The following is a 14,613-nucleotide window of genomic DNA, read 5'->3' on the forward strand; positions in this document are numbered from 1 at the left end:
ATAATTAATTATTAAGAATTTCATTCTTATCTTTTATTGCTGTATTTGGAGATATTTCTTTAAATCCTCTTGAATACGTGTATATAAAATGAGTTTCCAAAAACTGAGTAAGACACCATCTGAACTTACTGCACTTTAAGTCACCTAGCTAATTCCAAAATGATTTGCTATGAAAATTCTTTTAAAGTTTCTATTCCTAGAAAACAAATGAATAATTAAATTTAGAAAATTCTAATCAACACATATTTTCAACAACAAATATCAGTTGAATGAAATGAGGCTTAGCAAAGCTATAATGTAGCTAAAGTACTCCTAATGAAGCTATAGCATTAATTAGATTGTCAAAGAAAGTCTCTCAATTTTAGATGTTGCTTTTATATTATAATGAAGGGAGGAAAATTGGTCTTCCATAGCATCTAATTACTTTGAAATTCTTTAAAAACTTGAGTAACTACAAAATGCAAAGAACACATCATGTGCTTTTTTGGTCTTTAACATCTAATATTTATCATGTTACAAGAACACCCAGAGGAAAAGTCACATGGGGAAATTGATGCAGCTATATTTTGAGTTGCATACCAATGCATCTCCAACTTTTTGAAATAATTTTTAATGGCTTTCTTGATAGGCATTTAGGTTACCCTTAGTTCCCATGCCTAAAAGGCACAGGTGGAACTGCTAACATGAATTTATTTTATGGATAAAGTAACAATAACTGCCTTACCAACTTCCTGGGGCCCTGGTCAGGGCTGGTCTAATTTTTATCCATTTTATCATGATTTACTCCTTCATCTTTAAAGATATCTGATGCCCAGTGAAGAATTCTTTCTCCCTATGAAACTGATCTGTTGAAATAATCACTGAAAAGGGAATAATTTACTATTAGTTCCATAGAAACCGGTCAAGATTTGTGAGCTTATTTTTGCCCATATATTTAGGTTCAAATTAATGACCCTTGGAGGCAACAGTATCAGAGATAATTTTAGAGTTTGTCATTTTCTAAATCTGTAGTCTTTCAAAATAAAGCTTTCTGTTTTTTAGATAGCGATATTCACTCAAGAGTGATTAAGAAATTTATTTAAATTAATTTTGTATCCCTTCACAGACAGCTTCTAGAAGGAGAAAAGATTATTAAGCATACACTTGCTTTTGTGTTATGGTTTATTGAGTAAACATTTATTATCTGTTAAATAGAATAGTTCATCTGAAAATGTTATCCTACATATAACACCTTATTAAAAGATTACATAAGTCCATGGGTTGAGCATTGACCCATGAACCAAGAGGTTACCAATTCAATTCCCAGTCAGAGCACATGCCAGATTTGCTGGCTGGATCCTCAGTAGGGGGCATGCAGGAGGCAGCCAATCGATGTGTTTCTCTCTCATCAATGTTGCTATCTCTCACCCTTCTTATCTCTCTAAAATAAAATCAATAAAAACATTTTAAAAATAAAATATCACATAAAATGCAGTATAGATATTTTAAAGAGAGCATTATTGAAAATCAGAAGGCAAAGAAATGATTGAGTCCATTCCACTAAGTTAAAATTTAAATAAAAAGAGCCTGATTGGTGGACTTCTTGCCTTTTTCCAACCCAGAGCATCTTTTCAACTCCTACTCATTCCCTCTCCCTGAAAATAAAAGTATTACCCACCTATCAACTCAATAGATCTTTTCTTTACTATTTAGCAAGTAGGGAAAAACCTTCATAAACTTCATATTTTCCATCTTTCAGAACTGAATTGTTGTGACTCAAGCTCATAAACCGAGAGAAAAGACTCAAATGTAAGGAGCATTTTTTGTTATTTTACAAAAGGAAAGTCATCACTATTAGATTGAGTAAGAGGGTTTTTCCCCCTTCTAATCTAAAACTTTAGGGAAAATTTCAAAATGGCTTATAAAGGAATTTAGTAGCTTGGATTTCATTAACATAATAACAAATAAATGTAAATATTGGCAGTCCTGTAACCTCAAAACAGTTACTGTGATATAAGAAACTAGAATTTAGTTATTAGTGTTGCCTTCATAATTTCATTACTGTGGCTTCTTTGCACACTTTCTCCAGTGACGCAAATACAGACGTGCTTTTTGGAACATGGGACTTATGGCTGCCTTCTCTCTTCTTCATTACTTAGGTTGGACAAACGGCCACAATCACTTGCCAAAAATAATCCCACAGTTCAGTAAACTTTAGTCTTGAGGTCTGTCGTGTCCTCCTTAGACCACCAGTAGCCTTGTCTCTTGGAGATCAGAAATTGGACACTTCTTTTTGATGTTTAACAAACCAGACTGTTTCTTAACCTCTAAGGAAGAATACAGCAAAACAAATTTTCTAAGCAACATCACTAGAAACAGGAGCAAATCCCTTTGGAATGCATCCTCTCTAATATACCAAATTATTTTTCTATCAAGCTTCGTGATATTTGTATTAAGCTGATGATAATGGTAAAGTCTCTAATAGAGTAAGATAAGTTATGTGTATTTTCTTTTATCAATATTCATATACAGAAATGACTGAAGACTCACCAAATTTTGATAATGTAATATTTGTATTATTTTGCTGCAGTTAGCTTTGAGAAACTAAGGGTAAAACTATTATTCTTTTTTTTAAAATATATTTTATTGATTTTTTTACAGAGAGGAAGGGATAGGGATAGAGAATTAGAAACATCAATGAGAGAGAAACATCAATCAGCTGCCTCCTGCACACCCCCCACTGAGGATGTGCCCATAACTAAGGTACATGCCCTTGACCGGAATCGAACCTGTGACCCTTCAGTCCGAAGGCTGATGCTCTATCCGCTGAGTCAAACCGGTTAGGGCTATTATTCTTATACTATAACCAATCCCATGAAACTAAAGTTAAAATGGGAGCTTAGTTAATTCCACCAACTTCCCTGTTCCCTATTCCTCCCTTACCAGTTACCATCTCCCCTCATCCCACCCTACAACACTTTCTTTGCTATATTTTAGGAAAGATTTTTCAACCTCATTTCTTCTCCCTTCTGTTTTCTCAGCTTTGTAATTTTGTATAACCTTTTTAATGCTTTCCAGTGGATTATGCTAAAGTATCTATACTGATAAAAGGGTAATATGCTAATTAGACCGGGAGACCTTCTGGATGTCCTTCTGGACAAAGCCATGGTGGCGGGGCGGAGGCAGAGGCGGTTAGGGGTGCTCAGGCCAGGAGGGGAAAGCAGTTGGAGGTGATCAGGCCAGCAAGGGGGAGGGGGCAGTTGGGGGCAAGCAGGCTGGCAGGGTGAGCAGGCTGGTGGGGGGGCAATTGGGGGCAAGCAGGAGGCAGGGGGAGGCAGTTGGGGGCAATCAGGCCAACAGGAGGGACAGTTGGGGGTGAGCAGGCTGGCAGGGGGGGCAGTTGGGTGGCAGGGGGGGCAGTTGGGGGAAAGAAGGCCAGTGGGGGGGCAATTGGGGGCTAGCAGGCTGGCAGGCAGAGTGGTTAGGGGCGATCAGGTAGGCAGACAGGTGAGCAGTTAGAAGCCAGTGGTGCCGGATTGTGAGAGGGATGTCCCAGAATGGAGAGAGTGCAGGCCAGGCTGAGGGACACCCCTCCCATGCACAAATTTCATGCACCAGGCCACTAGTAATAAGTAAATCACAGTTGAATTTGTAGAAAGACCTTATACCATCAAACTGTAGTTAACAGAAACTTTTTAAAGAAGTATGATGTTAACTCTGCTCTCTTTTCCTATTCTCCTTAGCACTTCAGTGTTTTCTTCTTTGAACTGTTTCAAACTTCTAACTTTCGCTGTTATACTGAATAGTTGAATGGCATGTAATTATCAAATAAAATTCCCACCCTTGTCATTCAAGTAGACAGCTTTCTCCTCTACTATTATATAAATTTTATTATCAAGTGATTATTAGGCATACTTTATTTAAAAATCTCAGAAGTCTTAATTCTAGGTAATATATAGGGTATCCAAAAAATGGATATTTTAACAGCTCAATTTTGAAAATGTATTTTAATAAACATTGCCTTTATAATTATTCAAAGTGTGTGTACACATTTTTGGGACACCTATATTTTAAAAATGGTGCAAGTTTTATTCTCATGCTTACTGTATCCCAAATGTAAGAGTCTGTTAACATGGAATGAATGCCCTTAAGCAACTTTTACTTTTCTGTATTTCATTTATTGTATAAGCAAACAAGGAGCCCAGGGTTTTATCTTCTGCCTTCTTTGTCATTTGCAGAATATCTTGAAGATTGCCCCCATGAAACAGTATTACTTTCAGGAGTATGTTTTTGAAGATAACTTTGTGATGGTGCTATTTATTTTCATCCATCTAATATTTAGGATGCATTTCGGTGTTCATTTTAGCCAAGTCTTAACAGATTAATTTTTACTAATTTATAAAATTAAACATAACAGTTCTGAATATAAATGTGTAAATGGGCCTACAAATGACAGCCTTGCCTTTGCTGCCACTCAGGAGAGAGAGTGTTCCTGGAAACCTGCAAACCTGAACGGAAGCCTTTGCTTTCCTATCCTCCTTTAGCCTAGCAAGCTGTAGGGAACGTGGACTTCCTCTTCCTCCAAAGCCAAAATAAGGGATGTGGTTGTAGAAGGCATCTTTTCTGGACATTTTTTTTAAACTAAATAATTAATGGGTGTAAAGAGAGCAGAGTGCCTGAAGAATGGCTTTGTGTATAACACATCCAACAGTGACTTGGGCTTACTCCTCACAGGTGGCTGGATACTATGACCTTCCTGTGACATTACGCCCTATACATGAAAAAAAAAAAAGTGAATATTTAAAATTTTAGCCCTAGCTGGTTTGGCTCAATGGATAGAGCATCGGCCTACAGACTGAAGGGTCCCGGCTTCGATTCCGGCTAAGGGCACATGCCTGGGTTGCGGGCTCGATCCCCAGTAGGGGGTGTGCAAGAGGCAGCCAATCAATGATTCTCTCTCATCATTGATGTTTCTCTCCCTTCCTCTCTAAAATCAATAAGATATATTTTAAAAAATAACATAAAATTTTAATATATTTCCTTATTTTATTTATTTTTTTCAAATATATTTTTATTGACTTTAGAAAGGGAGAGGGAGAGAAATAGAAATATCAATGATGAGAAAGAATCATTGATCAGCTGCCTCCTGCATGGCACCCCCACTGGGGATTGAGCCCACAACGCAGGCATGTGCCCTGATTGGGAATCGAACTGAGACCTCCTGGTTCATAGGTAGATGCTCAACCACTGAGCCACACTGGCTGGGCATATTTCCTATTTTAGAAATGAGGATTATAGTTAACAATGATTTGAACTTAATTTGTCAAGATCTGTAGCATTTCTCTGAGAGATATAACTCTAAAGACTCCTCATATTGAGTTTCATTCTTTTATACTCCCATTTTCCCAGAACCATTTATTGAAGAAAATTTCTTTTCTCTATTGAGTAATCTTGGCCCCTTTGTCAAATATTAGTTGACTATTTATGCTTGGGCTTTATTTCTAGGCTCTCAGTTCGATCCATTGGTCTATTTTTCTGTTTTTATGAAGGAGGCATTTTTAATCATTGAATTATTATATTGTGTCCTTTGCTTAGGGTGTCCCAGTGATGGCAATAAGAAACAAAATGATATCAGAAGGACTAGACCCAGATCTTCTCGAGTAAGTAATTCTTCTAATATGGTATTACCGCCGAGATGTTGAATTTATCAGTTATAATAAAAAGATTTCAAACTCTATATATTTTTCCTATACAATATTTTATAGTTGAGGGAACTACATTCATAAATAGTGTTACAAAAATGAAAAATCTATCCTATGCTGTTAAAACCAGCCTTTGCACTTTTAAGGGCAGTTATAGTAGATCAGTGATAAGTCTGTATATCCAGAGAGATGGAATTTGATGGCAGTTTTGTTGCACAACAGTAGTGTCCTCAAGAAGCAGTGGTGTTTTTCTCTCCATGCTACCTTTTTCTTTCTTTCTCTTTTTAAATTATCTACCAGATTTTTGTTTAATACCTTAGTATATAGGAAATTTACTCTACCAAGATCTTAAGTTGAGCCAGATTGAGAAATAAATAGGGTAAAGTCACTCTAGGTCCACATTAATGGTTATTATGGAACTAGATATCAGTTTTTGTGAGTTTTATAAAATATTTTTGAGAAATGCTGTAAATATGTGGCTCAGAAATTTGTCAATAATTTATTTCATCCAAGCAAACCTAGCTACATAGCTCATCCTGGATAAATATATATCTTAATGGATTATTCAGAAGTAGTCTGTTTTGCAAGTATCTGGATACTTGTAAAAAGTCTTTCCAGTTTGGGATTTTGGTCCACCCAAATGTATTTAGCTGTGTGTTCCAGGCATTTTTATTCTACTAGCAATATACTGCTTTGTTATTTTTCTTGGCTCTCAGCCCTTCAAGGAACTGTTCATTTTGCATGTGAAACACCATAAAACAGTCTTTTTTCATATTTTATCTACCAAAATATGAAATTTAAGAATTTTTTAAGTCTACAAGAACTGATTTCCAACATGTATCTACATTTAGTATATATCCAAGTAACTGAAGTCCAATGGCATAGATTGGTAATTTGAACTAAGGCATCTCCAGGATATTTGACATTTGTTCTGGAAATTCTTTCTGACACACACTTTAAAAGCAGATGGATTGTGACATATTTTAGAATGTGACTTGAACGTAGGGGTCCAATCCATTTTGGTACTCATTGACATATATGTTATAAATATATTCAACATTGACCATGGCCTCCTTTTTGCTTCTGGAAATACACAGTAGACGAAATATACAGTAGAAAGCTAAAAGGACTTAAAAGGCTGATTTTTTTTCTCTCTAGAGAAAATGTAATAAATAGAAAACTAGCAGCCCTACAAGCATCAACAGATGCTGGCTCTCCACTCCTTTTACCTCCTATTGGCTTTACGTTATCCCTTGCCCAGACTAAACCTTCATAATCCTTTACTTGACCAGCTACCCACATTAGCAACTTGAAAGTCATCCTTGATTGTGCCCTCTTCCCTACCCCTCACTGTCAGTCACTACGATAGACTCATTTTTAATATCCCTTACATCTGACTACATACCTCCGTGCTCATCGCTGCTTAGTTCAAACTCTCATCATTTCTCACCTGAATTATTATAGTAGCTCCTGATTGGTTTCCCATTTCTCTTTTAATCTGTCACTAAAGCTTGAGTGTTTCTGTTAATATTTCATTCTTGCTTCAAATCCTTTTGTGACCCTCCATTACCTTCAGCATGTAGTCTAACACTAGAATTACATTTAAATGCTTTTGTCATCAAGACCCAGATTCTCACTCGAGCTTCATTTCTTGCCACTGTTCCACACCACCTCTCTCGTGTAGCTGTAGCGCACTACTGGCTCTTCTCTGATTGTATCATTTTCCTATTCCCTTTTGGTGTCTTTGAATGTTTTCTTTCTTCTCCATGGAACTTCCTTCCCCCATCTTATTGGCCTGGCTAAGTTCATATTCTCCAAGATTCCATTTAGGTATCACTACCCGAAGAAGTTCATGGATGACTACCGAGGGGAGAACTCCCAGTACCCCCAATCCTTCCTTGGTATATCTCACTTAGCAAATTTGAGGGTATGTCATTGTCTTTAAATGTTAAGAAACATTTGGTTGCAAAGCGGTGCCAAGTTTTAGGGTAGAATTCCAGTAACAGTTAAAACATCGTCTTACACGAAAGCTGCTCCTCAACCACAGCCTGGAGCCGGAATTCTGACCCATTACCTCATAAGTCCAGGCCATTGGTCACAAGGGGCACTGGTTGGAGTGGGGGTGACTCACTATAACCTGTCACCACCACTACTAGACCAGCTCCAACGACACTTAGCCAGATATGAGAAGTGGAATCAACTGCCTTGTTAAAGAGGAATTCTGGCGCTTGGGGGATCATGTTTACCTAAAAGTTAAGGAGCTCACACTGGAAGAAAGCTCTTGGCTGATGAAGGAGAGAAAAATGTGCCACCCAAGTGAAGCGTGTACTTTTATTTAGAATCTTAGGTACATAGTAAGCCTCGGCCAAGAACTTTCCGTGAAAGATTATTCTGTTTTCTTTTTTCTTTTAAAATATAAACTACACTTTTTTTATTAGCCTCAGATAGTAAGACAGACTCATATAACTGTTAGAAAAAATAGTCAAGATAATCTGTACTGAGCAAAGAGCAAAGCTGAAATAAATACTGATCAGAAAATACATTGTTATTTGATTATGTATAAAATTTCAGTAGCTAAGAGGACATAATTTTAAACTAAAGCAGTGTAACATGCTAAAGGAGAAGAGAGCCTGCCTATTTTCCTAGAAAAATGTCTATCACTGAATTTTAGGAAGTCTATGAAACTGAAGTAAATGCCTGGTAATTACCAAATAAATGGTATTTTTAAGTGATTATCTTTAAAAATCCAAGTTTTCAAAAATAACAATAGTTGTATATAACCAATAGTCAGTCCTGTTAGTTTCCAATGCCACTGAAATAAAAAGATATGTGAAAGAGCTCAACCAACTGAGACACACCAGCCGGGCGAGAGTAGATCTTTAAAGTTCTCATAAAAAGAAAAAATTTTTGAAGTTTTATATGGGGGTGGACGTCAACTAGAATTAATACGTGATGGTTTCACAATATATACAAATAACAAAATGTGTTATATACCTAAAACTAATATAATGTTATATATCAGTTATATCTCAATTTTAAAAAATGAATGAAGACAAACAATACAAGTTTTGGCAAGGAAATGAAGAAATTGGAAACACTTATGTACTGTGTATAAATAGTATAGCCACTGTGGAAAACAGTCTGGCAGTGCCTCAAAAAAATTTACCCTAGAATTACCATGTAATCTGGCAGTTCCACTTCTGAGCATATACTCAAAAGTGGAAGCAAGAAGTCAAAACATATACAGGGTGGGGCAAAAGTAGGTTTATAGTTGTAAGTACGTAAAACACAGAGTTTATTCTTGTATTATTATTTATTGATTATTATATTATTTGCCATATGAACAACTTAAACCTACTTTTGCCCCACCCTGTATTTGTATACCCATGTTCATAGTAGCATTATTCACAGTAGCCCAAAGGTGGAAACAACCCAAATGCCCATTTTGGTTAAACAAAATGTACTATGTGCACACAATGGAGTATTATTCAGCCTTAAAAAGGAAGGAAATTCTGATACATGCTATAACATAGATCAACCTTCCGTTATGATAAATGAAATAAGCCAGTCACAAAATGACAAACACTTTATGATTCCACTTAGAATAGTCAAATTGAAAGACAGAAGATAGAATAGTAGTTGCCAAAGCCTGGAGGGAAAGAGTGTAGGGGAGTTATTACTTAACTAGAGGCCTGGTGCATGAAAATTCATGTACTGGAGTGGGGATACCTCAGCCTAGCCTGCCCCCTCTCACAGTCCAGGAGCCCTCAGGGGCGGGAGGTGACCCGTTGATCAGGGAAAGGCAACGCCCCCATCACACCTCTGCTGCTGCCACTGCCGGCAGTGCAAGCCTCAGCTGGCCCTGGTTACCTGAGCCTCAGGAGGCCTTGGGCGGCTGGGCAGCCGAGATCTGAGTCTTGCCTGTACCTCAGGCCGGTCTTGGGCTACTGGGAGGCTGAGGGAACTGGGGGGCTCCGGAGGCAGGCATGCGGAGCAGCCAGATCCGCCTGGGGGTGGGCCCAGCTGTGCTTTGTGCCTGCCACCCTAGCAGGGCTGAGGGGATGGCACCGCCATCTTGTGGCTCTTGGCACAGCCATCTTTGAGGGCATGGCAGTCAATTAACATATTCCCTCATTGGCTGTGGGCGCCACCATCTTTGTGAAGGTGTGATGGTCAGTTAGCATATTCCTTCTTTATTAGAGAGGATGAATATAGAGTTTCAGTTTTGCAGGATGAAGAGAGTTCTGGAGATAGTGGTGATCCTCTCTAATAAAATGGTAATATGCAAATTAACCATCACTCCGCTACATAAGCCACGCCCACCAGCCAATCAGGGCGAGTATGCAAATTAACCCCCATCCAAGATGGCTACAGCCACAGAGAGCAAGGTTTCCCAGGTAACAGAGCAAGCCAAGCTTTCCCATAGCTGTTGTAGGCCTAAGCCTCCACTCAAGCTACAAAGTTTCAATTATAGAAGGTAAACAAATTCAAACAAATGGCGACAGAATGGAGCTTGAGAGAGCAGGCCAGGGTTGCCGGCGGCAACAGGGGAAGCAAAGCTTTCCGCACACCCTGGCCGGGCTCACCCACTTAAGGCTACAAAGTTTCAATTGTAGAAGGTGAATTAACTGCCACAGAAATGGCTGCCGCCCCAGATGGAGCAGCAGGAGGCTTGGCTCCGCTCCAGGCTACAAAGTTTCAATTGTAGAAGGAAAATAAATTCCAGATACCAGGCCTCCGCTTGGGTTGCCAGGGGGCGTGGCTGGACTGCAAACCACCACAGACCCCTTGCTCAGGCTGCCCCACGCCCCAAGGGAACCCCACCCTGATCCGGGACACCCTTCAGGGCAAACCAGCTGGCCCCCACCCGTGCACCAGGCCTCTATCCTATCTAATAAAAGAGTAATATACAGATTGATCATCACTGCAACACACAATATAGCTGCCCCCATGTGGTCAAAGATCCTGCCCCCATGTGGACACAAGATGGCCACTATAAGATGGCCAGCAGGGGAGGGCAGTTGTGAGGGACCAGGCCTGCAAGGGAGGGCAGTTGAGAGGGACCAGGCTTGCAAGGGAGGGCAGTTGGAGGTGATCAACCCTGCAGGAGAGGGCAGTTAGGGGTGACCAGGCTGGCAGAGGAGGGAAGTTGGGGGCAAACAGGCTGGCAGGGGAGCAGTTAAGCATCAACCAGGCTGGCAGCGGAGTGGTTGGGGGGTGATCAGGCTGGCAGGCAGAAGCGGTTATGGGCAATCAGGAAGGCAGGCAGACAAGCAGTTGGGAGCCAGCAGTCCTGGATTGTGAGAGGGATGTCCGACTGCCCGTTTAGGCCCGATCCTGGTGGGATCGGGCCTAAACGGGCAGTCGGACATCCCTCCAGGAGTCCCAGATTGGAGAGGGTACAGGCTGGGCTGAGGGACAACCCCCCTCAGTGCACGAATTTCGTGCACCGGGCTTCTAGTTATTATATAACAACGTGAATGTGAAATAAAGGACTATGTAAGAATCCCAAAATTGTGGAATTGCAGCAAAAACTTATTTATATAACTTTTCTCCATCCTTCACCTATTACTCCTGCCAAATTATCTGATGTCATCTACTTTTGCATCACAATACACCCTACCCTCTAGCTACTGAATGACTTCCAGCTTCCTAATGTAGCATCATACCATTCCCATTTTTTCTCTTTACTCAGATTCTCATCCCCACTTATTCCCACATTTTTTGTTTCTGACAAACTCCTACTCACATCCTAAAACCCTTCACAAGTGTCTTCATCTCTCTGGAGTTTTCTCTAACCAACCCTAGTAGAGTGATTTACTTTTCTTTTCACACGTGTTGCTCATACAACTGTGTTTGTGTATATCACACTGTATAACAATAATTGATTGCATTTCTATCTCCCCCTGGAAATATCAGCTTATACAGGACAGGAACTGTTTGGTTTTCATCTCTGTATCTCTGGCACCTACCAGAGTTCCTGGCAAATAGTAGACACATGATAATGATTAGAATAATAATAATTCTATAATAAAAATAATAGAAAATAACATTTAATATATTTACTATATGCCAGATACTATTCAATATACTTTACATTTAGTGATTTATTTTAATAACACAACAATCCAGTTAGTTGGGTACAGAGTGGTTGAATAGCTTCCCCAAAGTTGCCTAACAAGTAAGTAGCAAGGCTGGGATTTGAACTCAGTCAGTCTGACTTCATAGTCTTTGTTCGTAACCACTATGCCATACAGCATTATATATATATATATATCAAAAAGAGGTTACACACATAAATCAATTAATTTGATTGTTTCATTCTCTTCTAGACCTAAGCTACTTTTACCCTTCTCTTAAGCAGCATTTATTTTAGGGGAGTTGTGTACATTGTTTTATTTGTTTGAGTTGCCATAGATACTAATGTAATTTGATGTAATAATCAGATAATTCCCTCTGGCAATTTTTTCCTTTTTAAACAAAGTGAAGACAATAAGAAATCAACTATAGAGCAAAGAGAAACTTACTGGGAAAATGTGCCTGGTATTCACGCCCACTGCTTCTAGAGTTCTTGCTTCTATGGGTAGTGAAGAAGACTGTGGTCCTATGTTAGTATTTTAGGCAGACAGAGCATCAGTCAACACCTAGAAATGCCGTGGCCAGCATTAACGTTGTACTGTATTGAGGGCATGTGATTTCCTCTTAGGCATAATCTAAAATTGAACGGGTTTATATGTGACGACTAGAAAGCAGTGCCAGTACTTGTTCTGTTTTGTAATTTGCCAGGTATGATATTAAAAATATAAGAGAAAACTCAACCATAATTTTTAATAAGAGTAAATAATAGTAAATAATGAACTATGCATAGTAGTTATATGTCTGACAAAGAAGAGTTGTATTTGTTGGTATTCCCAATCTTTAATAAGAATCAAGGGGCTGAGGGAGACATAAGTGGTAGATTTTAATTATTAGGACAGAGCAGCTGTATTATTCCTCCTTTCTCTTTTAGTTTCCCCAAAAGTATACTTTCCTCGCTTAATTCTCCTTCTTGGTAGCAGGGACACAGGCTGAGTGATAGTGCTCCCAGGTGAACTGAATGGTTTACTGACAAGCATGGTGGAGCCTATCTAGTTGTCAGTTTTAATGACAGTATTAAATTTTATTTTGTTTTATTATAGCACAGCCTTGCAGAGTTGGAGTTCATTTTCACATCTCCATGTTGCACAAAGTGAAAACATTCAATACAATGAAGAACCTTTGTCCCCACAGATTTTCTATATTGCCTGTGTTTCTGAATAGCCACTCTTGAACTCTCTTCCACTTAAAACATTTCTCCCTGCAGCTTTCCTGAGCATGAAGATTTTTCCCTTTCTTTCCACTGCTGGCTTTTCTTTCTCTGTACTTCAGGGCACTTGGAGGCTGCCCGGCTGTGGCAGTGGTCCTGCCAGTCTCCCCTGATCGCATCTCTGTCTATAGCTGATCTCCATGGCAACGAGAAGCATAAAGTGCTGAAGCAGCACACTCTGTAAGCACTGGCAAGAGAAGACAGTGCCACGGCCCACACAGGAAAGGCACTTAATCCCCACAATGCTGGAGACGCCAGGGAGAGCGCGCTGCGGTGGCGAGTGGGAGTCTCTCTCAGTTAAAGACGCAGACTTGGCAGATTTATTAGCAGCAATATTCTAGGATGAACCTAATTTACAATGAGTAAGTGCTTTTTTCAACTGGAAAAAAATTTAAAAATGTTTTCCTTCTCTTTCAGGAGGCCAGATGCTCCAGTGCCTGATGGAGAAGGTGAAAAAAATGCAGAAGAAAGTTCAGATAGTGAATCCTCTTTTAGTGACTAAGATTAACTTTGATAATAATTACAGATAACACGTGTAGACGTACTTTACGTTCTATCAGAGAGTCTGAACTTGAACTCTTTGTCAAAACAACATCAAATGGCCAGATATTCACCACCAAGCTTCTTCAGTGCTAAAATTGTAATAATAATAAAGCATTTATAACCTGGCAGTATATTTTGTTACCAATTAAGAGCCCTGAACTGGAAAATAACCTAAAAAAGTTAAATTAGTGCTACCAATACTAAGATGGAATATTGCAGAGATGTAATGAGCATTTAACATAAAATCAATGTGAGATTAGTGATCAAAAATAGACTGCAAAAAAAAAGTGAATTTGGCTGAGTGAATTATTCAGTTTTTGTGACTTTTAGCATGAAAGTATTATGTGCATTTGTATCATAAGAGTTGCTAAATTTCTGGCAGAAAGTAATATTGAAGTTTTATGTGACAAATTAAAGCTTATATATCATATATAGTATGAATATGGAACTTATTGGTGGTATTTATTAGCTTATAGTGTTTTTCGACTCTTGGCCATAAGTTCATATACCATCAAAGTTAGATATTCGTATTATATTTGTTATCAGATAGAAATTGAATCAAAGGTAGTTTCAATGTGGTTCATAGTGAGCAAGCATCATTATCATCAGCTCTTTTACTGCCTAAACAGAAAAAATATATTCAATTTGCACAGGTTTAAAATGTCCTCACCAAATAATTATTCTTTAAGAATAATTATTTGCACACAATCTAGAAAATCTGTAAAATATAGTTGACTCTTGGTATCTGTGGGGAATTGGTTCTGGGAACCCCCATGGGTACCAAAATCTGTGGATGCTCAAGTCCCTCATATAAAATGACAAAATATTTGCAAATAACCTATACACATCCTTTTGTACACTTTAAATCATATCTAGATTACTTTAAATGCCTAATACAATGTAAACGCTATGTAAATGGTTATTATACTGTGTTGTTTAGAGCCTAGTGACAAGGAAAAAGAAGTCTACACATGTTCAATGCAGACGCAGCTATCATAAGCCTAACTACATAGTACATGTCAGCAGTAGTGCAACATTTTCACA

At 38.7% G+C, this 14,613-nt stretch overlaps 1 protein-coding gene across 3 annotated transcripts in view; it reads left to right on the forward strand.

Annotated features, from left to right (window-relative positions):
- WASHC3 (WASH complex subunit 3) overlaps positions 1-13,985 on the forward strand; it is a 42,828-nt gene extending 28,843 nt beyond the window's left edge. Inside the window, exons 6-7 of one of the 3 annotated variants that reach the window (XM_079774779.1) lie at positions 5,575-5,639; positions 13,444-13,985. In XM_079774779.1, the coding sequence (XP_079630905.1) occupies positions 5,575-5,639; positions 13,444-13,528 (150 nt within the window). In that variant the 3' untranslated portion in view covers positions 13,529-13,985. The remainder of the gene's footprint in view (positions 1-5,574; positions 5,640-13,443) is intronic. The other 2 variants (XM_079774778.1, XM_079774777.1) reach the window with 2 other exon arrangements.
- The last annotated feature ends 628 nt before the right edge of the window (positions 13,986-14,613 follow it).

The sequence above is a fragment of the Cnephaeus nilssonii genome (assembly GCF_951640355.1).
Source record: "Cnephaeus nilssonii genome assembly, chromosome: 6".
Taxonomy (NCBI): Eukaryota; Metazoa; Chordata; class Mammalia; order Chiroptera; family Vespertilionidae; genus Cnephaeus; species Cnephaeus nilssonii.